At 43.9% G+C, this 25,857-nt stretch overlaps 1 protein-coding gene across 1 annotated transcript in view; it reads left to right on the forward strand.

Moving 5' to 3' along the window:
• LOC126227854 (zinc finger protein 628) overlaps positions 1 to 25,857 on the forward strand; it is an 830,164-nt gene that overhangs the window by 797,077 nt on the left and 7,230 nt on the right. Inside the window, exon 14 of the mRNA XM_049942260.1 lies at positions 14,827 to 16,277. Within this exon, the coding sequence (XP_049798217.1) occupies positions 14,827 to 16,277 (1,451 nt within the window). The remainder of the gene's footprint in view (positions 1 to 14,826; positions 16,278 to 25,857) is intronic.

A 25,857-nucleotide genomic window follows, 5' to 3' on the forward strand; every position in this document is an offset into this window, starting at 1 on the left:
TATTTCATCGAAGGAAATCTTAATGGTAGGAAGTACACCACATTCCTGCAAGAAACATTAGGTCTGTTATTGGAAGAAACACCTTTAGGAACAAGGAACAGAATGTGGTATCTACACGATGGGTGCCCGACACATTTTCCGCTGGTGGCTAGAAATGACTTGCAGAGGCAATTCCCAAAGCGTTGGATTGGACGTGGAGATGTGTCGTGGCCGGCTCGTTCGCCAGACTTGACACCTCTGTATTTTTTCATGTGTGGATTCGTAAAAGACATTGTTTATAAAGACGTTCCAACTACACCTGAAGATATGCAAGGGGGATTTATCAGAGCATGTGCTTCGATAAGTGTCCATGTGATAAGGAATACCACTCAGTCAATGATAAAAAGATTGCAGCACTGCATTGATACCAATGGTCATCACTTCGAACTCCTCCTCTAAATGGTCGTTCATGCCATCTTTTTGATCTTCGTTGACCTTCAAAGACCTTACTGTTACGCATCATTGGATTCGTGTCGATAACCGCTATCAGAAAATAAGTACCAAGCTATAGCATCCAAAGTTGACCTTCATATCTTTGAAGCGACCCTACCTAGCTACAAAGAAACCAACTTCATATTATGGCCCCCGTTGTCGCATGCAACTTTTGTCACACAAACTTTTCAGCTCCTGTCATACTTTCGGAGTTATTCTTGGTGGCAATAGTTAATGACTCAGCCTGTATAAGAAAGCACCAATGCCAGAAGACAGTATCGTATTGCAGAACGGTCTGCGGAGGATTGATGAATGGTGCAGGGGCTCGCAGTTGTCTCGGAACGTAAATAAATGCAACGTATTGTCCACACATAGACAAAGAGATCCACTAGTGTACAACAACACTATTGATTATATATATATATATATATATATATATATATATATATATATATATATATATATATATATATATACTACTGGGCATTAAAATTGGTACACCAAGAAGAAATGCAGATAATAAACGGGTATTCATTGGACGAATATATTATACTAGAACTGACAATTGTTTACATTTTCACTCAGTTTGGGTGCATAGATCCTGAGAAATCAGTACCCAGAACAACCTCCTCTGGCCGTAATAACGGCCTTCATACCCCTGGGCATTGAGTCAAACAGAGCTTGGATGGCGTGTACAGGTACAGCTTCCCATGAAGCTTCAACACGATACCACAGTTCATCAAGAGTAGTGACTGGCGTATTGTGACGAGCCAGTTGCTCGGCCATCATTGACCAGACGTTTTCAGTTGGTGAGAGATCTGTAGAATGTGCTGGCCAGGGCAGCAGTCGAACATTTTCTGTATCCAGAAAGGCCCGTACAGGACCTGCAACATGCGGTCGTGCATTATCCTGCTGAAATGTAGGGTTTCGCAGGGATCGAAAGAAGGGTACAGTCACGGGTGGTAACACATCTGAAATGTAACGTCCACTGTTCAAAGTGCCGTCAATGCGAACAAGAGGTGGCCGAGACGTGTAACCAATGGCACCCCATACAATCACGCCGGGTGATACGGCAGTATCGCGATGACGAATACACGCTTCCAGTGTACGTTCACCGCGATGTCGCCAAACACGGATGCAACCATCAGGATGCTGTACACAGAACCTGGATTCATCCGAAAAAATTACGTTTTGCCATTCGTGCACCCAGTTTCGTCGTTGAGTACACCATCGCATCTGTGATGCAGCGTCAAGGGCATCCGCAGCGATGGTTTCCGAGCTGATAGTCCATGCTGCTGCAAACGTCGTCAAACTGTTCGTGCAGATGGTTGTTGTCTTGCAAACGTCCCCAACTGTTGACTCCGGGATCGAGACGTAGCTGCACGATCCGTTACAGCCATGCGGATAAGATGTCCGTCATCTCGACTGCTAGTGATACGAGGGCTTTGCGATCCAGCACGGCGTTCCGTATTACCCTCCTGAACCCACCGATGCCATGTTCTGCTAACAGTCATTGGATCTCAACCAACGCGAGCAGCAATGTCGCGATACGATAAATCGCAATCGCGATAGGGTACAATTTGACCTTTATCAAAGTCGGAAACGTGATGGTACGCATTTCTCCTCCTTACACGAGGCATCACAACAACGTTTCACCAGGCAACGCCGGTCAACTGCTGTTTGTGTATGAGAAATTGGTTGCAAACTTTCCTCACGTCAGCACGTTGTAGGTGTCGCCACCGGCGCCAACCCTGTGTGAATGCTCTGAAAAGCTAATCATTTGTATATCACAGCATCTTCTTCCTGTCGGTTAAATTTCGCGTCTGTAGCACATCATCTTCAAGGTGTAGGAATTTTAATGGCCAGTAGTGTAATATCTGGAAGTAACTGTTCAGGGCGACCGTTAGTGGAATGACTACATAAAACAAGTTGTAGGAAAAGCAGACGCCAGACTAGGATCCATAGGAAGAATCGTAAGGAAATGTAACTCATACACGAAACAAGTGGCTTACAAGGTGCTTGCTCGACCGATACTCGAGTGTTGTTCACCAGTCTGTGACCCTTGCCAGGTAGTACTGATAAAGACAGACAGACAGACACAGAGAGAGAGAGAGGGGGGTAGGGGGAGGGAGGGAGGGAGGGAGAGAGAGAAGATCCAACGAAGAGCGGCGCGTGTCGTCACCGAATCGTTTAGTCGACTTGAGAGCATTACCAAGACGCTCAACGAAGAGATAGCAACGTATTATTTTCCAACATTCATCTAGCGAAATGACCAAGATGAAAAAATTGGTAAGTGAGAGGCTTATCGACAATCATTCTTCCCACACGCCATTCTCGAATGGAAAGGGGAAAAAGGAATAAATCTGGTGTCAGAAGTACCTTCCGTCACAAGCCGCCAGGTTGGCTGCGGAGTATCGATGTAAATGATGTGGATGTAGAAAGAGGAATGATAATAATAATCTTAATAATGATAGTAAAAACACAAATTTACACGAAATAACTGAGCTACGAAGCCGCTTTTTATAGAGGAATAATAACATAATGCATACATCAGTGGTTAGTACACTTGTTAGCATAATTTCTAAGGAACTGGAGTTCAGAGAATACAACGTTTGAAAAGCATTCGGCCAAATAATTGAGATGTAGGTGTGTTACACAGTTGATTTTAGTAATAGCAACAAGAAATTTTCGTAGCTTTGCCATCAGGTTGTACATGTATACAATCGAAGTGTGAATTCAGTATTTCACTTAGCAGAGACTGTGGCTACGCGAACGTACATATGGGAGGAAAGCTGCTGCTTTCAGTCATTGCCGCCTGCGTTCCGAACGTCAGTGTTTGTGTTTTCATTTTCTTAGTAGGCGGATAGGGGGGCGGGCGTTCCCTCTCCTCTTACCGCTTTTCCTGTTGAATGTCGATCCTACTGGTGGACCCCCTAACCGTATCGGATTTGTTCTTGGTAGCAGGTACTGCCGTCATGTGGATGTACGCCTTCACCTGTCTGGAACGTGGTATCGACGCAGCGCCATCCATGTGGGCAAGAAACTGGAAAGTATCCTGTGTTAGAAGCATAGCTGGTAATTTTCTAGAACTACTTGCCGTTTTCGAATCTCTTTGATTTCATGTTACTTTATTATTCGACAGTTACATGAAAAATGTGAAAAGTGATACGTAAAAGTATAAACGCTGTTACGAAAATGTGTTTTTGTGTGTGTGTATGTGTCGAGGGAGGGGGGGGGGGGAAGGGTGAGGTCTCATACCCACACGATAACGCTCCCCTCCCGTTGTCAAGGGGACACGTACCTAAACCACGAAAATATTTAATCTGTGTAGTCAGTCGGAGTTTTGAACTTCATTCCACCGGAATGCGAGTCTGTTGACTACCGCCTCACTTCGGTCAATGCATTTTTAAACTCAAGGCGCGCGGGATTAGCCGAGCGGTCTCAGGCGCTGCAGTCATAGGCAGTGCGGCTAGTCCCGGCGGAGGTTAGAGTCCTCCCTAGGGCATGGGTGTGTGTGTGTTTGCCCTTAGGATAATTTGGGTTAAGTAGTGTGCAAGTTTAGGGACTGATGAGCTTAGCAGTTAAGTCCCATAAGATTTCGCACACATTTGAACTTTTTGTTTTTAAACTCAACTATTATCGTGTGATTTGACTCGCCCTGGTTATAGAGCTGTGGCACAGGGAACGGTGGGAGTGGTAAGTGGCTTGTGCCTGAGGGGACGTAAAGGCTTGTCAGTTTTATTGTTATTTATTAATAACAAAATTCCGAGCTTAAATAACACAATAAAGAAATCCTTATTTGCGCTCAAATCCAAAAAATAAAAATGAATATTGACGTATATATTCAACTAAATCTCAGTTTAACAAACTCTTGAGACCTTAAATAATCGTTGGTTTGCAATAAAAGGGGCCACAAGGCAATTATTCATACCTACAACTAATTAAATGTACAAAATGGACAAAGAAATAAATACATAAATTATATCATTGGTCACAAAGTGTAGTCACAATCCTAAATAAAATGCAAATGAGAGCTGCTAAAAAGCACCCATAAGCTAACTTTAATTTTGCCAACTCACTAATGGTAGCAAGAAGTAGACATTTTAGCAAGACGCAAAAAGTCGACATCGAGCATCTTACGCACCAGTTCTCAAACGTGCGATTACGTTATCCAATTATAAAGTGCCAAAAAAGCAAGGAAACAAAACAATATATCGCAAAACTGCACGTACTGAGGACAATGTAAATATTCATCTTGTCATGTATCGTAACATTTTTTAGAGCTTCTGTGACATTAGGCACCGTCAGAAGTAAAAGCTCTGTAGCAAACGTGAATTGTCAGACATAAAACTCTTCGTAGGGCATCTAATGTTGGCAGGTTACATTCTCAAGGCACAGCTCTGAACTAAAGGCAGAAGACAGTCCTTTTTTGCATCGCGTATGTCTCAGCCTCAGCGATGTTGCTATCTCTGACAGAATCTGTGATCATTATATGTCAAGCCCTAGTAAATTATAACATAGGTTTGGTATCCGTTTTTAAAATTTACTAGGACTTGACATATATGTTCACAGATTTTATGATAGTAGCATTTTTAAGGCTGTGACGTACGCGTTGCAGAAACGTGATATCTTTGGTAGGTGAAGGCAGCTGCCTTTAGTTTTCAGCTGTGCCAATATGAGATGCTCTAGGAAGAGTTTTGTGTTTCACGACGTATGTTTCAGCTGGCTTTTACTTTTGACGGTGTGTAATGGCAGCTTCAAAAGCTTTAAAGTATGTTGTACTGAAGGACGATATACTGACAAGGGAACCTCCCCATCACACCCCACTCAGATTTAGTTATAAGTTGGCACAGTGGATACAACTTGAAAAACTGAACACAGATTTATCGAGAAAACAGGAAGAAGTTGTGTGGAACTTTGAAAAAAAATAAGCAAAATATACAAACTGTGTAGTCCATATGGAAGATAGGCAACATCAAGGAAAGTGCGAGCTCAGGAACACCGTGGTCCCGTGGTTAGCGTGAGCAGCTGTGGAATGAGAGGTCGTGGGTTCAAGTCTTCCCTTGAGTGAAGAGTTTAATTTTTTATTTTCAGATAATTATTATCCGTCACCAGTGTCGTATAGAATATATCAGACGTGCTTTCCTGTGGAGGAATCGGTTGACCTGTGACCTTGCGATAAAATGTTTTCAGTTCCCATTGGAGAGGCACGTCCTCTCGCCTACTAATCGCACCGTTTTGCAGTGCGGTCGAAAAACACAGACACTAAACTTGTTACAGTAAACAGAAACGTCAATGAACGAATGGACAGATCATAACTTTGCGAAAATAAAGAAAATAAATTTTTCACTCGAGGGAAGATTTGAACCAAGGACCTCGCGTTTCGGGGCTGCTAAAGCTGACCACGGGACCACGGAGCTCCTGAGCTCACGCATTCCTTAATGTTGCCTATGTCGCACATGGACTACTCACTTTGTATATTTTGCCTATTTTTTTCATAGTTCCACACAACTTCTTCCTGTTTTCTCAATTGATTTGTGTTCAGTTTTTCAAGGCCTGTCCACTGTGCCAACTTACAACTAAATCTGAGAGGGGGTGCAATGGGGAAGTTCCCTTGTGAGGTGTATGTCGTATTACGATGTATTGACTAGTTTCCGCCGGCCGGTGTGGCCTAACGGTTCTAGGCGCTTCAGTCTGGAACCGCGCGACCGCTACGGTCGCAGGTTCGAATCCTGCCTCGGGCATGGATCTATGTGATGTCCTTAGGTTAGTTAGGTTTAAGCAGTTCTAAGTTCTAGAGGACTGATGAAAAAAATGTTCAACTGTGTGTGAAATCTTATGGGACTTAACTGCTAAGGTCATCAGTCCCTAAGCTTACACACTACTTAGCCTAAATTATCCTAAGGACAAAGACACACACCCATGCCCGAGGGAGGTCTCGAACCTCCGCCGGGATCAGCCGCACAGTCCATGACTGCAGCGCCTGAGACCGCTCGGATAATCCCGCGCGGCCGGGACTGATGACCTCAGATGTTAAGTCCCATAGTGCTCAGAGCCATTTGAACCATTTTAGATTAGTTTCCTTCTTTTATGGCATTCGATAGCGGGATAGCGTTGTTCGAAATATGTTGTTGTGAAAATATTACACGTTTGACAATCGCTGCGTAACGCTTTCAGTACCGATTCATGAGATAGTTATACAATGGCTTTACGACAGATAACACACAAAAATTCCTGCACCATGTTAGAATATGGACGAGATAGACAGGATCAGCAAATTGTAAACAGCAGGCCAGCAGATTACATATAAGAAAGGTTAATCTAACCTGTTAACATAGCTTACCAATAGAATAAGAACACATCTTCCCCCCCCCCCCTGCTCGCCCCCCCCCCTCTCTCTCTCTCTCTCTCTCTCTCTCTCTTCCTCTACTGCTAGCATAGCGTGAATGTGAATCTCAGCCAGACTGTTCAACCGATGTTTCCGACAAGCACCACCGCCACGACACTCTTCTTGCGCACATCCGTTCCAGAGCACACACCACGGGCAACATCCACTTGTGCACCGTCAGCAAGGTCTTCCCTGCAGCCAAGACGCCAGGGCCAGGAATCGGCGTCTCCGTGTTGATAGTAAGTTGTCTCTAATTGAGGCACAGACTTTACTGCGCTGCCCCGCTGCCGGCCAAGCGAGGGCGTAGCTCAGTCCGTACTGATCACATCGGTCTCTGTTGTTCGCTTGTTGTCCTTCCTCATTAGTTCTCCACCACGGACTGGCCTGTTTCTCCGACTGAAATTCTGCACTGCTCAAGCGCGGCGACGTTGTAGAGTAACTCCCACACTTGTCGTGACTTCTGGACGACCATCAAATGCTTGTCACGCCCATCACACTAGGCGGGGATTCAAAAATGCTGTAATTGAACGAACATAGTTCTTAGGGTTCCGCACGTCATCGCTAAAAACGGAACCGTTATAGGACCACTTTGTTCTCGATTCGTCTGTCTGTCTCTGCGATTGTTAATACCCTTTTTTTTCAGGATTACGTTGAGGTATCAGCGAAATTTTATGCCACATGTCAAGGTCTACGGACCTTTAACGGTGTGAAAAATTTAATTTTATGAGCCAATGTGATCAAAAGATACGGCCTTTTATGTCACGTATACTCGCAAACTTTCTCAGCAAAACATATGCAGGTTGCTTCCCGTTGACTTAGAATCATGAAATTTGACAAGAAGAAAGGTTTTATAATACAAGTAAAGGAAAAATTCCGTAAATTGTTAATTTTTAGTTATATTGCATAAAAAATACTTCTTTTTCCGTTTTTTGTCCATCTGTCTTGTCTGTCAGTTCAGACCATTATTCTCAGGAACGGTAGAGGTATCAATTTGAAATGTATATCAAATACTAAGGTTCATGTTTGCGTAAAATATTTAAGCTTGTAAGTCAATCCAATAAAAAAATACGAACCTGTATGTTACATATTTTGACATTCGTAAACTTACTCATCAAAAGTTGGACTGTAGATGAATTGTCTACATACACGTCGGGCCTCGTGGTGCAGCGGTAAAGCTCAAGCCTGGAAATGCAGAGGTCACAGGATGGAACCTCGGTCGGGCCGTAGGCTCTTCAGTGTTCATTTTAACCTAGCCCTCATCTCTCAAAGATGTGAGGAGTCACCAGAAACAACACGTGGTCCAGATTCCACGTTGAACTGTAGATCCTCTTTTTCCGCTTGAATAACTGGGGGAGATTTTAGAGACACACATGTCACCGAAGTACCGTCCAATAGAAAGCCTATCACCAGGTCATAGAACCAACGATATTGCTATTATTATTATCCATATACATAATTAACTTTCAACAGTACCCTCAGAGCACAAGTCATACTCGCAATTGTCCGGTTTTTTTGAGAAGCAAACGCTGAAAGAGGAAACTATACAATACCAATAAGTAATGTGCCAGGATAACTCTTATAAAAGCGCATATGCAATTCACTCGCTACTGGTACAGCCGAGATTTATTCAGCGCCTGACAAAAACAATAAAGCACGCAGAAGGGGACGAGGAGACTAAATGGAACTACACAGATTGAAGGGTTATGGATATAATTTAAGTGATTACAAAATCGACCCAAATTTATAAAGGACTTGGCAGTACGAGGCCACTTTCTGCTATGAAGTTGCACTACCTGTGGTCTATATGCACATACTAACTCAAATGGAAAGCGTATCATTAAGCCGTTGTGTCCTCTTGAAGGTATTTTTCTTCTGTTGTTGCAACTACAAAAATGCATCATTTTTTTTTCACCAGACGCGTTTCTCTTTACTGAGGTAAAGCATCGTCACTTGTTATTTACTTTTTGATTTGTTTTTAGATCGAAAAACAGTTCGTCGAGGATAAGTTGATTTGTACTTACGGTGATTTTCGGTTGATTTCTCGCTTACATCTTCTACCACATCGTTGTTTTTCTGCGTTAGGCACTGATAATTTTGGTCTAATTTTTAGTTGTTCTGCAGCACTATGCATTTCTTATGTTTTTCACAGCACACTTTCATGGCACACCGCTGTATTCTGTTTGTTTTCGTACTTCAAGTGTGTGTTGTGGTTTGTGTTTTGTAGGGTTGCCAACATAACCCTTCCATTAATTTGTCTTTGACTTACAACTCTTTTTTTAATTAGATTGTTGTGTGCGTGTAGTTGTATTTAATTGTGTTTCTGTGTTTATGTGCTGTGTAAGAGTGGAGAAGGAATAGCGATGGAGGGAATTAGTTTCGCAAGAAGAGCGTCTCAAAACAAGTTCAATAACCTAAATTCACGTCTGTTTAAATTTATGTTTTGCAACTATTCGTGGGGATTCGGAAATCAACAGCAGCTGCCGTTACACATAGCAGTTCGATATCCATAACAAAACTTCTCGTCACGGTGACGTTCGTAGTACCGATTGCAATTGCTCTGCAAATTGCTCGTGTGTGGGGCCTCGAGGCGAGCGACCGATCTCAGGCGATATCGCATGGGACGGATCGCTGCGATTCGTCGCTCTTATGTGGTCCTCTTAAAAATACTTGCGTCCTACGGTCAGTTGTTTCTTCCAACATCTGCATCGGTTATTTTTGAGTATTAAAGTTTTTGACACATAGCGAGTGAATTAAGGGGGAATACCTTATTACAAAATTTATATCATAATTTTGTGAAATTGAACAGCTTTATTGTGTTTTGGTCAGCTTCCATCTGTGTGTCACGACGAGTTCATCTGCAGTCAGATTTACATCCAATCTCTTACAAACCACTGTGAAGTGCGTGGAAGATGCCGCTTCGTATTGAACCATAGATTAATGTTTCTTCCCATTTCATTCACGTATGAATGAGTGCTTAACAACAGCCGTGCCAGATGTAATTACTCACTGTACAGCAGAGGTAACTAGAATAATTGGCTGTAGTTTATTCACTGACTCCTCGCCTAATACCAGTTCCAGGAACTTTACAAGCAGGATAGTCGTCTCGCATCTTCAAGTGCCTTCCAATTCAGGTACTTCAACATCTCCATGATGCTCATCCGTCAACCAAACAAATCTGTCACCAATCTTTATGCCTTTCTTTTTATGCGTTCTATTTGGTATGGGTCCCAGACTCTTCAGAAAAAGTCATTTGGAGACAGCCTGTATTTTGTCGGTATACTACCAGTGTATCAATACATTTCCATTTCATATCCCCACAAGCTGTTATATATATGAGTCGACTGATTCCAATTGTACCTAACTGCTTTGGTCATACGATACTATGTTTTTGGATCTTGAGGACTACGCAAATCTACAGTTCTGAACATCAAAATGCAAACTGCCAGTCTTTGCACCACTTGTAGTGTTATCGTTATCTGACTACATATTTGTGCTGTTACTTTCAGATAGTATCTCATTGTAGATAACAGCATCACCTATAAAAAATCGATGGTTACTGTTAGTATAACCTGGCAGCTCATCAATATTCACATGCACGCTGCCGTCACCAGATGCCCTACGTATTGTTAAAACGTTATTGGTGCAGTACTCACTCCTATCAAATGCAATGTTTCTTTCAGGTGCACCAAAAGTGTTCGTTACGCGGTGAAGTACCGGCTTTGTTTGGGTAAGATTAATACAAATTTCTCCTTATCCGAAGCGACTAATTTCCTTATTTGGAAATAAAATCATTAACTTCCGTGTTAGACAGCAACGTCTTTTACGTTCAGGAAGGAGAAATTACGGGCTCTAAACATTCACCGGATTTCGGAGAGTGAAACGCAGAGGGACTCGTCTCCCTCGGTTCCATTTATTTTATTAACCGAAGTTTGTGTGGCTCCGTTTGTCAAACCAAGTTTATACTGATATCCTCGTTATTATCGTTACTATGACAAATAACGACAACATGCAGAAGAAACTGTTAAGATAAGAGCAGCGTGGGGAGTGAAGTTTAGCAAAATTTGCGAAAAAACTACAGACTCGGTGGTCATTCAAAAAATAAACTTTTCGTAGTAGTATTTTTAAAGTCATTCACAGTATTCGCCAACTTACGTTACTGTAAATGAGTGGCTTCGCAGCAGTCTGAGCAGAAGAAATAGCAGGTAGAAAATTTGTGTCCTGCTTTGCTAGAGCAGCTGATAGAAATTGTTCCAGTAAGTGGAAACTGTCTGGACTGATTCCGTAGTATTCGCGGAATTTGTGTATGTGCTGAGAGACTTCACAAAAAACCTCAGCCGAACTATGTTCGTATAGTATTGTACTGGTGCACCGAGTACTTTCTTTTATTTTTCCCGTTGTTTGAGCTTCAAATAATGATAAGTCACAATAATGTTATCTTCAGAAAAGCTCACGATTGCGACTGAAACTGTAACAGAAACGTGATTCGTGCTGTCTTGTTGCTTGTCATCCGGCGAGTCGCACTGCACGCCTGTCTCATATCATATCGTTCCAGAGGGGACACAAGTGTCGGACCGATAAGCGTCGCGTCGCATGATTTTTATTGCAATGTGTCGTATCGCATATCCATAGAATCAGTGTGCACCACGGCTAACTAGGCAGGGCACTGCCACGAACCATGAAATGTGTCGAACACAAGATCGACACTAATTACATAGCCCGAACTGCAGAAGAATGCTGTCATGTCGATTGTAAGTAATATGAACAGTAATCAACATTGACGAATGTAAGTCAGAGTCGTCGTAACTACATGTAATCCAAAAGAGTTCCTAATCAAAATATATGTCCAGAAGGCAAGGTAACTGATTCGAGAGTCGGCGTATCTATGCCATTGATCGATACGAACTCCGCGTTCCACCCGCCGTAGGACTGCGGCTGCTGATGGCGAAAGTACGAGCCGTATGAACAATATCGCCGCGACTATGAATCCATCTCCTTATCACTCAAGCGGCAGATTATTACACTACTGGCCATTGAAATTGCTACACCAAGAAGAAATGCAGATGATAAACGGGTATTCAGTGGACAAATACATAGAAACTGAGAAATCAGTACCCAGAACAACCACCTCTGGCCGTAATAACGGCCTTGATACGCAAGGTCATTGAGTCAAACAGAGCTTGGATGGCGTGTACAGGTACAGCTGCCCATGCAGCTTCAACACGATACCACAGTTCATCAAGAGTAGTGACTGGCGTATTGTGACGAGCCAGTTGCTCGGCCACCATTGACCAGACGTTTTCAGTTGGTGAGAGATCTGGAGAATGTGCTGGACAGGGCAGCAGTCGAACATTTTCTATATTCAGAAAAGCCCATACAGGACCTGCAACATGCGGTCGTGCATTATCCTGCTGAAATGTAGGGTTTCGTAGGGATCGAATGAAGGGTAGAGAGACAGGTCGTAACACATCTGAAATGTAACGTCCACTGTGCAAAGAGCCGTCAATGCGAACAAGAGTGACCGAGACGTGTAACCAGTGGCACCCCATACCATCACGCCGGGTGATACGCCAGTATGGCGATGACGAATACACGCTTCCAATGTGCGTTCACCGCGATGTCGCCAAACACGGATGCGACCATCCTGATGCTGTAAACAGAACCTGGATTCATCCGAAGAAATTGAGTTTTGCCATTCGTTCACCCAGGTTCGTCGTTGAGTACACCATCGCCGGCGCTCCTGTCTGTGATGCAGCGTCAAGGGTAACCGCAACCATGGTCTCCGAGCTTATAGTCCATGCTGCTGCAAACGTCGTCGAACTGTTGGTGCAGATGGTTGTTGTCTTGCAAACGTCCCCATTCGTTGACTCACGGATCGAGACGTGGTTGCACGATCCGTTGTAGCCATGCGAACAAGATGCCTGTCATCTCGACTGGTAGTGATACGAGGCCGGTGGGATCCAAAACGGCGTTCCGTATTACCTTCCTGAACCCACCGAGTCCATATGCTGCTAACATTCATTGGATCTCGACCAACGCGAGCAGCAATGTCGCGATACGATAAACCGCAATCGTGATAGGCTACAATCCGACCTTTATCAAAATCGGAAACGTGATGGTACGCATTTCTCCTCCTTACACGAGGCATCACAGCAACGTTTCACCAGGCAACTCCGGTCAACTGCTGTTTGTGTATGAGAAATCGGTTGGAATCTTTCCTCATGTCAGCACGTTGTAGGTGTCGCCACCGGGGCCAACATTGTGTGAATGCTCTGAAAAGCTAATCATTTGCATATCACAGCATCTTCTTCCTGTCGGTTAAATTTCGCGTCTGTAGCACGTCATCTTCGTGGTGTAGCAATTGTAATGGCCAGTAGTGTAGATAAGTAGAGTTCAAATAAACTGACCGAAGAAAGGTCGCGATACCTAAAGAAGTTGTGTGACATAAACAAAAGATTGTAGGCAGGCGTGTTTCTACATGTGAAAGATTATGTCCATTCAAATTTCGCCCCAGTTGCATTAGAGTGGCGCTAGTAGTGCCACCACAAGGATGAAAATCACGTTTGCTTTAAATACACGCCGAAACGGTCGTGAGCTTTAGTTACCTTTGAGTTTGGAGGTCAGTCAAGAATGCTCTTAAGGCGACAAAGATGCCATTATGAGTACCTCACTGAGTTTGAACGAGGTCGTGTAATACGGCTACGAGAAGCTGAATGTTCCTTCTACGATACTGCAGAGAGATGAGGCAAGAATGGAGCCTTTGTACGTGATTGCAGGCAGCTGAGAATGAGCAGTCGCAACAAGACCGGACGCCGAATGGCCACGTGGCACTACCGGGAGGGAAGACGGTCATGTTCGGCGTATGGCTCTGATGCATCGTACTGCATCTGCAGCAGCAATTTGAACAGCAGTTTGCACCACAGTGCCACAGCGAACTGTAACAAATCGGTTACTTCAAGGTCAATTCCGAGCCAGACGCCCTGTAGCATGCATTCCAGTGACTACAAACCAACGCCATTTGCGATTTCAGCGATATCAAGAGAGAGCTCATTGGAATGCAGGTTGGAGGTCTGTTGTGTTTTATGGTGAAAGCTGGTTCTGTCTCGGCGCCAGTGACTGCAGCGTTTTGGTTAGTAGGAGCCCACTAGAGGGCCTGCAAACAACCCGTCTGCGTGCAAGACACAGTGGACCTGCGCCTGGAGTTATAGTCTGGGATGCGAACCCATATGACAGCAGGAGCTCCCTCGTAGTTATCCCACGCAGCTTGACTGCAAATTTGTCCGTCAGTCTGGTGATTCGACCTGTTGTGCTGGCATTCATGAACAAAATTCCAGAGGGTGTTATCCAACAGAATAACGCTCGCCCACATACCGCTGCTATAACGCAACATGCTCTACATAGTGTCGACATATTGCCTTGGCTGCTCGACCACCAAATCTGTCAGTAATCCAGTACGCATCGGATATCATCAGACAACAACTCTAGCATCATCCACAACCAACATAACCGTCCCTGTATTGACCGATCGTGTCCAACAGGCATTGAACTCCATCCCACGAACTGACATCCAGCACCTGTACAACACAGTGCATGCACGTTTTCATGTTTGAAGTCAACATTCTGGTGGTTATTAAAGTACGAGAATTTCGCATTTGCAACGGCGTATTTGCACATACATTAGCCTGTAAACTTGGAAAGTCAATCTCTTATATATGTTACCGAGACAAACGAATTCCCGAAAATATACATTAATCATTTTTGTTGTTGTTTGGTGTTTTACGCAGATAGCGTTCAGCAGGATGCCCAAATTGTTTTGGCAAGATGTCTTTAATTTTAGTAATCGCTGTGTTTAATTTTTGTTTATGGTACTGTGATCTATTACCACTTGATACTAGAATATCATGATACGTGTTCAAATGTTTGGCCTATTCTTGCACTGATCTCTCAACCTTAACTGTTTCTGCTCGCAGGAAAACCTACGTAAACACGTACTGAGCACCGCGAAGCACCAGGGGAAGTACATGTACCAGTGCCACCTGTGCGACTTCGGCTGCAACATGGCGGCCGACTTCCGTGCCCACCTGGTGGTAGCGCACCCCAACGCCTTCCCCGACAGCGAATGCGCCGCATCGTACGCCACGGGCATCTACCAGCGCGCCGACGACCCAGTCTCCGTCGACCATCCACTCGAGCGCCAGCCGCGGAAGCGGAAGAGGCAGACCAAGTCGGTGGGCAGCTCTGAAGACCCGCCAGTGGTGAACCCAGCCGCACTACCCACTGTGCAAGAGCCTGAGAGCTGCGTCGCTTCTGGTGGATCTGCCGACAACCTCAAACAGCTGCAGCCTGGTGAGCTGACTGCCCAGCCAGCCAATGAAGAGGTCTCATCTGTGAAAGTGAAATCAGAGCCCACAACACTGCACTCTGACGATCGGACTCTGTTGGAACCCGAGGAACAAACAGTGGTGCAGTCCCCGCCCAAAAGGAAACTGCAGTCCTCGACATCGAAGTCAGCTACCTCAACAGCTTCAAACTGCTCACCGCAAGGGCTTCAGACAACATCCCAGACGGCACAGGCGAAGCATAGAACACACCTCGTGACTGCGACAAAGTTGGCAGCACAGCATCCCGTTGGCAGTGTTCGACAACTGACTCCTTCGGTACCTCCCCCACTCCAAGTTTCTCCACTGTCTATTCAGATCCCAGTGGTACCGACGGTGACGACACAAATACAACCTAAAATAGCCATTCCAGCCATCAGAAATTCTACAGCTGCTACAGCTGCGCGTCCACTGGTTGGAGTGTCTGTTCCTCAGTTGCAGACATTTCGGGCCACAACTGGCTGTCAGGTGCCACAGCTGCTGGTACAGCCGGCACCATTAGCATTCATTCTGTCACAGCCGGGCAACGTCCTTCAGAAGTCTTCAGCCATCATTCAGCCCAAGGGTACTGCTAGTCCAGCACTAGTGACAGTACGTGCCGAAAGTCCCAGGCCCCTGACACCTTCTGTGATCCAGCTCTCACCATCTGTCATCGGTACTCCACAGCTACAGTTAGCATCCAACGTTTCTCTCGGTAAAACAGTACGGCCTTTAGCCTTGACGACATTGTCCTCAGTACCAGGAGCCAAAGAATCTTTGATCACTCCTGCTACGATCTCTTCCAAAGCCCAGACTCAGGCAAAATTTACAAGAAACGTTGTAGTAAAATCTCAGTCACTTCAGAATGCCGTCCAATTAAAGAAAGCAACAGCATCAGTTCCAGCAACAGGAAAAAAATTTCCACCACTTCTGAGACCTGCTTTGGGTGTGACGCTCCAAAAGACAGCCCAGTCTTCAGTGACAGCTACAACATCAGTGGCCTCGCTGACAACACAAATGAGTGGAACGCCAAGTGATCATCGGGACTATATCAGTCAGACAAGGTACTGTTCCACAGAGGTATCATCTAATCAAAAGTAATTTTATTTTTTTTTCTTATTAGATACTGCAGTTGTTACTGGTATCGCCAGATCCATATATTTTGAAGTCCTTGAGGATGCAGGATGCGGCAGGTTAAAAAGCTGGATGAGAAAATATTGACATGTTCTTATAGCTGATAATGAAGGATACCAAAGTTTTAGACTAAATTTATTAAATAGGATTGCACGGTTAGCAGCTTATTTTGAAGAACGAAATTTTTCGCCAGACTGTGTACAATTTCTTTTTTTATTTTTCATACTACCAGTTTCAGGCACTGCCTATCTCAAGTGTGTCTGAAAACATAGCAACACACAGTAGCAAAAACCAGTTGAACAAAGATCACGTAACTAATTGCATGTACCATTACACAACGCAATATTTACCACGAGTAACGTATGTCGTTACATTGTCGTCATTAATTTAAAATTCGCGCGCCATTTCGTCATCTAAAATATAAAGGTGCATGAGATGAAAGAGCTTATGAGAACAAAAGTACTTCCCCGTTATTTAAACTTCACATCCAGCCAGAAGTACTAAGAAAACAAACCTTGCAATATTTCTTAGGAAACATACTGTTTGCACTCACTCAAACGAACTGTCAAAAGTGCAGTTCGCATCGGAAATTTTGAACTGTCACTCAGAGAATAAAAGTACACGCATCTTACAACTACTGATATGATTTGGTGGGTAGGGGGGGGGGGGGGGGGGGGAGACCTCCACCTTGCTGCACTCACTGGACCGTGTGTCTAAGGCTTTCAGCCTGATCGGGTTGCCTCCAAACAAGAATCCGACTATTGTCTGGTTGAAGGCATATGCGACACTCATCGGTGAAGAGAACGTGATGCCAATCCTGAGCGGCCCATTCGGCATGTTGTTGGGTCCATCTGTACCACGCTGTATGGTGACGTGGTTGCAAAGATGGACCTCGCCATGGACGTCGGGAGTGAAGTTCAGCATCATGCAGTCTATTGCGAACAGTTTGAGTTGTAACACGACATCTTATGGCTGCACGAAAAGCATTATTCAATATGGTGGCGTTGCTGTCAGGGTTCCTCCGAGCCATAATCCGTAGGTAACGGTCATCCACTGCAATAGTAGCCCTTGGGCGGTCTGACCGAATCATGTGATCGACAGTTCCTGTCTCTCTGTATCTCCTCCATGTCCGAACATCATCGCTTTGGTTCACTCCGAGACGCCAGGACACTTCCCTTGTTGAGAGCCCTACCTGGCACAAAGTAACAATGAATCAGAGGCTGAGACGGTTCTGCGACCATGTGGGCTGCAGATTCCTCGACTTGCGCCATAGGGTGGTGGGGTTTCGGGTTCCGCTGGATAGGTCAGGAGTCCACTACACGCAGCAAGCGGCTACACGGGTAGCAGGGGTTGTGTGGCGTGGACTGGGCGGTTTTTTAGGTTAGATGGCCTCGGACAAGTACAGAAAGGGCAACAGCCTCAATGGGTGCGGAGCAAAGTCAGGACATGCGGGGACCAAGCAGCAATCGGTATTGTAATTGTAAACTGTCGAAGCTGCGTTGGTAAAGTACCAGAACTTCAAGCGCTGATAGAAAGCACCGAAGCTGAAATCGTTATAGGTACAGAGAGCTGGCTTAAGCCAGAGATAAATTCTGCCGAAATTTTTACAAAGGTACAGACGGTGTTTAGGAAGGATAGATTGCATGCAACCGGTGGTGGGGTGTTCGTCGCTGTTAGTAGTAGTTTATCCTGTAGTGAAGTAGAAGTGGATAGTTCCTGTGAATTATTATGGGTGGAGGTTACACTCAACAACCGAGCTGGGTTAATAATTGGCTCCTTTTACCGACCTCCCTACTCAGCAGCGTTAGTGGCAGAACAACTGAGAGAAAATTTGGAATACATTTCACATAAATTTCCTCAGCATGTTATAGTCTTAGGTGGAGATTTCAATTTACCAGATATAGACTGGGACACTCAGATGTTTAGGACGGGTGGTAGGGACAGAGCATCGAGTGACATTATACTGAGTGCACTATCCGAAAATTACCTCGAGCAATTAAACAGAGAACCGACTCGTGGAGATAACATCTTGGACCTACTGATAACAAACAGACCCGAACTTTTCGACTCTGTAAGTGCAGAACAGGGAATCAGTGATCATAAGGCCGTTGTAGCATCCCTGAATATGGAAGTTAATAGGAATATAAAAAAAGGGAGGAAGGTTTATCTGTTTAGCAAGAGTAATAGAAGGCAGATTTCAGACTACCTAACAGATCAAAACGAAAATTTCTGTTCCGACACTGACAATGTTGAGTGTTTATGGAAAAAGTTCAAGGCAATCGTAAAATGCGTTTTAGACAGGTACGTGCCGAGTAAAACTGTGAGGGACGGGAAAAACCCACCGTGGTACAACAACAAAGTTAGGAAACTACTGCGAAAGCAAAGAGAGCTTCACTCCAAGTTTAAACGCAGCCAAAACCTCTCAGACAAACAGAAACTAAGCGATGTCAAAGTTAGCGTAAGGAGGGCTATGCGAGAAGCGTTCAGTGAATTCGAAAGTAAAATTCTATGTACAGACTTGACAGAAAATCCTAGGAAGTTCTGGTCTTACGTTAAATCAGTAAGTGGCTCGAAACAGCATATCCAGACACTCCGGGATGATGATGGCATTGAAACAGAGGATGACACGCGTAAAGCAGAAATACTAAACACCTTTTTCCAAAGCTGTTTCACAGAGGAAGACCACACTGCAGTTCCTTCTCTAAATCCTCGCACAAACGAAAAAAATGGCTGACATCGAAATAAGTGTCCAAGGAATAGAAAAGCAACTGGAATCACTCAACAGAGGAAAGTCCACTGGACCTGACGGGATACCAATTCGATTCTACACAGAGTACGCGAAAGAACTTGCCCCCCTTCTAACAGCCGTGTACCGCAAGTCTCTAGAGGAACGGAGGGTTCCAAATGATTGGAAAAGAGCACAGGTAGTCCCAGTCTTCAAGAAGGGTCGTCGAGCAGATGCGCAAAACTATAGACCTATATCTCTGACGTCGATCTGTTGTAGAATTTTAGAACATGTTTTTTGCTCGAGTATCATGTCGTTTTTGGAAACCCAGAATCTACTATGTAGGAATCAACATGGATTCCGGAAACAGCGATCGTGTGAGACCCAACTCGCGTTATTTGTTCATGAGACCCAGAAAATATTAGATACAGGCTCCCAGGTAGATGCTATTTTTCTTGACTTCCGGAAGGCGTTCGATACAGTTCCGCACTGTCGCCTGATAAACAAAGTAAGAGCCTACGGAATATCAGACCAGCTGTGTGGCTGGATTGAAGAGTTTTTAGCAAACAGAACACAGCATGTTGTTATCAATGGAGAGACGTCTACAGACGTTAAGGTAACCTCAGGCGTGCCACAGGGGAGTGTTATGGGACCATTGCTTTTCACAATATATATAAATGACCTAGTAGATAGTGTCGGAAGTTCCATGCGGCTTTTCGCGGATGATGCTGTAGTATACAGAGAAGTTGCAGCATTAGAAAATTGTAGCGAAATGCAGGAAGATCTGCAGCGGATAGGCACTTGGTGCAGGGAGTGGCAACTGTCCCTTAACATAGACAAATGTAATGTATTGCGAATACATAGAAAGAAGGATCCTTTATTGTATGATTATATGATAGCGGAACAAACACTGGTAGCAGTTACTTCTGTAAAATATCTGGGGGTATGCGTGCGGAACGATTTGAAGTGGAATGATCATATAAAATTAATTGTTGGTAAGGCGGGTACCAGGTTGAGATTCATTGGGAGAGTGCTTAGAAAATGTAGTCCAGCAACAAAGGAGGTGGCTTACAAAACACTCGTTCGACCTATACTTGAGTATTGCTCATCAGTGTGGGATCCGTACCAGATCTGGTTGACGGAGGAGATAAAGAAGATCCAAAGAAGAGCGGCGCGTTTCGTCACAGGGTTATTTGGTAACCGTGATAGCGTTACGGAGATGTTTAATAAAGTGGCAGACTCTGCAAGAGAGGCGCTCTGCATCGCGGTGTAGCTTGCTCGCCAGGTTTCGAGAGGGTGCGTTTCTGGATGAGGTATCGAGTATATTGCTTCCCCCTACTTATACCTCCCGAGGAGATCACGAATGTAAAATTAGAGAGATTAGAGCGCGCACGGAGGCTTTCAGACAGTCGTTCTTCCCGCGAACCATACGCGACTGGAACAGGAAAGGGAGGTAATGACAGTGACACGTAAGGTGCCCTCCGCCACACACCGTTGGGTGGCTTGCGGAGTATGAATGTAGATGTAGATGTAGAACCACGGTATTGACCGTCTAGACATGGTTGAACTACAGACAACAGGAACCGTGTACCTCCTTCCTGGTGGAATGACTAGAACGGATCGGCTGTCAGTCTCTCTCCGTCTAATAGGCGTTGCTCATGCATGGTTTTTTATATCTTTGGATGGGTTTAGTGACATCTCTGAACAGTCACTGTGTCTGTGATACAATATCCACAGTCAACGTCTATCTTCAGTTCTGGTAACCGGGGTGATGCAAAACCTTTTTTGATGTGTGTAGTTGCCGGGTAGTACATATGATTTGACAATCAGCAGCTGTATGGAATATTATTCCAGTTTTCATAACATCACCTGCAACAGATATAAATGTATTACCCAACTTTGGCGTATTAAAATTTGTGCCGAACGGGGTTCAACCCGGATTTCCCACTTGTTGCAACATTCCCCTCCAGCTTTTACACTCCATTCGTCAATCTTTTTCTTATTTTCTGCTTCCATATTTTCCATTTCCTACGTAAGAGATTCTACTGTATTTTCTACTGTAGTCTGCAATGCTTTAAAATCTTTAACTTCAATCTTTAATTCTTTTACGGACTCAGGAAGACTTTCATATTTTCTGTTTACTTCGGCTAACTTATTGTGAATCTGTTCCAAATCAGCAAAGATTTTCTGGGCTCTTTCAGCTAATTTCCTACCCCATTCCGCTTCGAGTGCGACTAATCTTCGATCTCGTGCGGCTTAATGTTCGACTTGCTTCCTATTATTTTCTTATCTCTTTTCTCCAATTTCATTAAAATGGCGGCAAATGGATCGGAAGCTATATACGAAATCGGTACATTATCTGATTTTTCGGCAATTCCCTCAGTTTCATAGGGTAATTTATGCAAAGTACACTCGCAACCTGCATCACTACATTCTATAGCCGATGCATTCATCGAACTTTGATGTTTCACTGGCAGTTACTTTATTTTTTACAGGCATCGAAAATTTTCAATGTCAGTTTCGTCCAAATCTGTTAAATTCTTTCTTGGTCCTACATCGAGTAATCTATCTCGATTTTTCCTTTCCTTGTGTCTACCATTTCAAAAATGAATGTTATTCCTACAATTACAAATGCTGTTACTCGTAATCACAAAATCCAAAACCACATTAAGGAAATCTCTCTAACAAAGTCCTTATCAGAGAATCCAACACAATACTCCTAACAAATGCTTTCAGAACAGTCTGACTATAACTACAAGGACCAGTTACTATCTCGCCTTATTTAACACGAACCATTCTACAGTGCCTAATAACTGACCATGTTGAAGTACGGCAAAAGGCAGTTGTCCGAATATTACCTTTGGTACACGTGGCCAGATCAGCTCAACTACCGGTCATTATTCAGTTAGGTCCTTACTAAGTGAAACACATTTAGTGAGTCTCGTTTGGTTCACAAATCAAATATACGGGGTACATGAAACAGATAAATTGCACATAAGTTACATGCACATACACGTGTAAATAAACTCTAATTAGAAACATTAACTTAAATATTTCACAATAATTCATAGTCCACAAATTGCTTTAAAATGAGATGCTTACGCTGTTTCTGAGAGCTGCATCAAACCAGTCTCTGGACTGAAGACCACAACAACAACAACGCTATTTCTTCTTTCTTGGTTGTGAAGTCTCCTCAGGTGCTGCCTGTGCGAAGTGTCGCTCAGATTACTTAATTCCTGAACTCTGATAAATATAGTCACTTCTCGCTATTGATCAGATTTAAAAAGTGTTTTAGTATATTTTTTCAAGTTTCAGTATCATCAGAAACAATGCTGGTCAGAGATATCACAAGAACTCGAGAGTCGGCAATCTAATGAGACAAGTGAACTCCGTATACATTGCGTAGCGTAAATTTATCAGTTAATATTGTTTAAACTTTCACTTAATAAAATCATTGCCTATAATGCCTATAAATGCCCACAAAACTGTTTCAAATTATTTCTCCTTTTTCACTAAATCCCTTTATTTAAGACTTGAAAATATTAATTATCTGTCCATTTATATTCAAAGGTTTTCGCATGTTGATGCTTTGTCAAATGAAACACAATATTTTCTCCCTTTGCAATGTATTACCACAGATAGGAACTTTTCCAGTACAGTAACAGATCTCATTGTTCCCCAGAGCGACACTCAGGCACACGAGGAACAAGTACAGGGAGAGAGAAAAACAAAGGGTTACATCCCTATTTATAAGAAAAGGGAAACAAAAAATGTCACATACTTAGCTTCCGTAGCCTAATTTTTCCAATATTAATACTACAGGTTAAACATTTGTTAAACTATATGAACTAATTATTTTTTATTAAAAAATCTTAAGTTACGAATTAGAGTGCTTACAACCATAGGAGATAATTTCGCACTTGAAATTCTACATTGTGTGATTTCATTTACCTTAGTCCGCATGAGCGTAAGGGTATGCACCCCCTATCGCAGTGTAATGCATGATCTTCTACATCTTCTATGAAGAAGGATGATCCACCCTTCACAGAACAACTCTCCGTTTATTTACAGACGAAGCGCTAACTTTTCCGAGGTTTCTTTATAAGGACCAAAAACATGGTGATCGCAGTAGGCGGGTGACCCAGAAACCCACATCAAAGCGAACGAATGCAGGGCGTAGTGTGTTGCATTGGCAGCATGCGGCCTTGCACTGTCGTGAGGGAATCATCAACCTTGTGACAGTAGGTAGCATTTCACAAGTTCTTCTCAACTGCATGTTGTCACCAGCTCGGCTCTGCTACCAGCTCGTGGACGAGTTATAAATATTCCCGATGTTACTGGCTTGGTCTCTGTTTCTCTTTACCTAACCTTACGTTATTCTTAGAGCGTTTATTCATAATTATTATTTTGGCACTAGTTAGAAAATTCCAAGGTACTCCTTCCATATTTCACTCCCTCTTCAGAAAGAGCTGAAGTTGCATCATTACTGCAATGAAATTCTGAATCAGCTGAGTACTGCATTTCCATGTACACGAATTTTGTTGCTAACTTGAGTGTATAAATACAGTGAGTGTGCCACAAACTGGGAGACAATCAATTAGATATCCATTTGAAACAATCTGAAGCGCTCAGTTATTATTAGTCGTATTACATACTAAGATCTAAAAGTTACAAATTACAGATAAAAAAAGGAAACAAGTTACAAATCACAAATTTTACAAAGAAAAATTACAAATAACAAATGTGACAGAATAAAATCTAATACAAATGAGAAAACTACGAAAGATATAGAACTCCTCATTCACAGGTCTACATGTTGTGCCAAAAATATTGCGACAACTTCGAAGGGCTGTAGAGGGTGTCTTGAGGAACAAATCGAGGATAGGAATCCGTGTCCAAAAACGTCATCTAACGACAGTGCAGTGCGCCGAAGTTATAGCCTCCGGCGCCTGCCAATAGGCCATCCCTCCGGAAGCAAACGTGACTTTTGGTACTGACAGACTGTAGGCGGAGCGTCTCGTAATGTTCTTCGTTATTCTTTGATAGCGACTGATTGCCACGATCGCCAGTGGAGAGGGTGGAGCTAGCTGCTGCGTAGACGAGCATTGTCTCCTATGAATGCGATGCTCTGTTACCTCAGTGGATGGTGGTTTCAGGCATGTGTTTCCATCCACAGTTTATTTTCCTCCTGAAACCTTCTAAATTCCCCAATGTTTTTCGGTACACAGGAGAAAAATAAGCTGCTTACGGAAACCCATGTCCGAAACTGTCATCAAATGGTTCAAATGGCTCTAAGCACTATGGGACTTAACATCTGAGGTCATCAGTCCCCTAGGCTTAGAACTACTTAAACCTAAGTAACCTAAGGACATCACACACATCCATGCCCGAGGCAGCATTCAAACCTGCGACCGTAGCAGCGGCGCGGTTCCAGACTGCAGCGCGTAGAACCGCTCGGCCACAAACCGTCATCCACCAAGGCAACAGAAAACATTACGTTCACAGTAGACAAGGCCTGTCTACACAGCTCGTGCTCCACCTTCTCCACTGCCGATCATGGCAGTCAGTCGCGATCACTGAAGTGCAAACAACCTTTTATGACGTTCCACATCCGGTCCGTCAGAATACAAAATCGCGTTCGCTGCCGAAGCGGTGGCCCAGTGGCAATTGCCGGCATCTAAAATTTTGCGGCTTTGAAGCCTCGTTGTAAGATGTTTCCTGTGACCGAGCGGTTCTAGGTGCTTCAGTCCGAACCGCGCTGCTGCTACGGTTGCAAGTTCGAATCTTGCCTCGGGCATGGATGTGTATGATGTTCTTAGGTTAGTTAGGTTTAAGTAGTTCTAAGTCTAGGGGACTGATGACCTCAGATGTTAAGTCCCATAGTGCTTGAAGCCATTTGATTTGAAGACGTTTCTGGAAATGGGCATTTATTCTCAAGATACCCTCTACAACCGCCTGCAGTTTATCACAATATTTCTGGGAGGCCCTGTATATCAACATTCGATGTCCAGTTAACAGCTTCGCTGTAGCTTGCTGGGCGTCACCCGAGTTCCTAGAGACTTTTCTCTTGGAGTTCTGTTGGACGATGCATTCCGCCATCTGCCCTGTTGCTCTGCAGGGCTATAGACGGTGCCATATGTGTGTAGCGTAGACCTCATTCTGGCGTCGCGTGTTCAAATCCTGTTCAGGCGGCACCAAATCTTCTTCGATAGTTCGCACCATAGCGTTGGCTTGGGGAGGTCTTCGTGGCCGTTTCAGGCAGATCTCTGTTCGTCTTCCGTCTCTCTTTCCAAGTTTCAGCATCTACCTCCGTATCTTGAATATGCAGTTCATACTGAATATTTTGCCAGAGAGTGCACACAACTTTCAAACTCTTTGTCTGCCGTTCCATTCTTGAACAGAACATGCGAATAGTAAACCTCTAAATCTTTCCATGCGATCTCTGATTTATTTTACTGTCTTACGATGGTCATTTCTACCTATGTAGGGTGGAGTCAACAGAGTATTTTAGCATTTGGAGGAGAAAGTTGGTGATTGAAAGTTTGCGAACGATGTCGCCTAAACTAAAAATGCATTGTGGTCTCTAATGTTTTCTTGGAGCTCCCGGATGTTTGTTGTCTCCATTTTCTGCACAATATTTCCACGACCGACACAGCCATTTTTTTCAGGTGGCGCGAGTTTTGTTTGCTATGTGTACTCGCCGACTATGTGTACCAGACTGTGAACTATTGTTGGTCACTCGCCACTGTTTATAGCCGAGTTCGATTCCTGACGCCCACTACGCC

The sequence above is a fragment of the Schistocerca nitens genome, chromosome 1 (assembly GCF_023898315.1).
Source record: "Schistocerca nitens isolate TAMUIC-IGC-003100 chromosome 1, iqSchNite1.1, whole genome shotgun sequence".
In the NCBI taxonomy this organism is placed as follows: Eukaryota; Metazoa; Arthropoda; class Insecta; order Orthoptera; family Acrididae; genus Schistocerca; species Schistocerca nitens.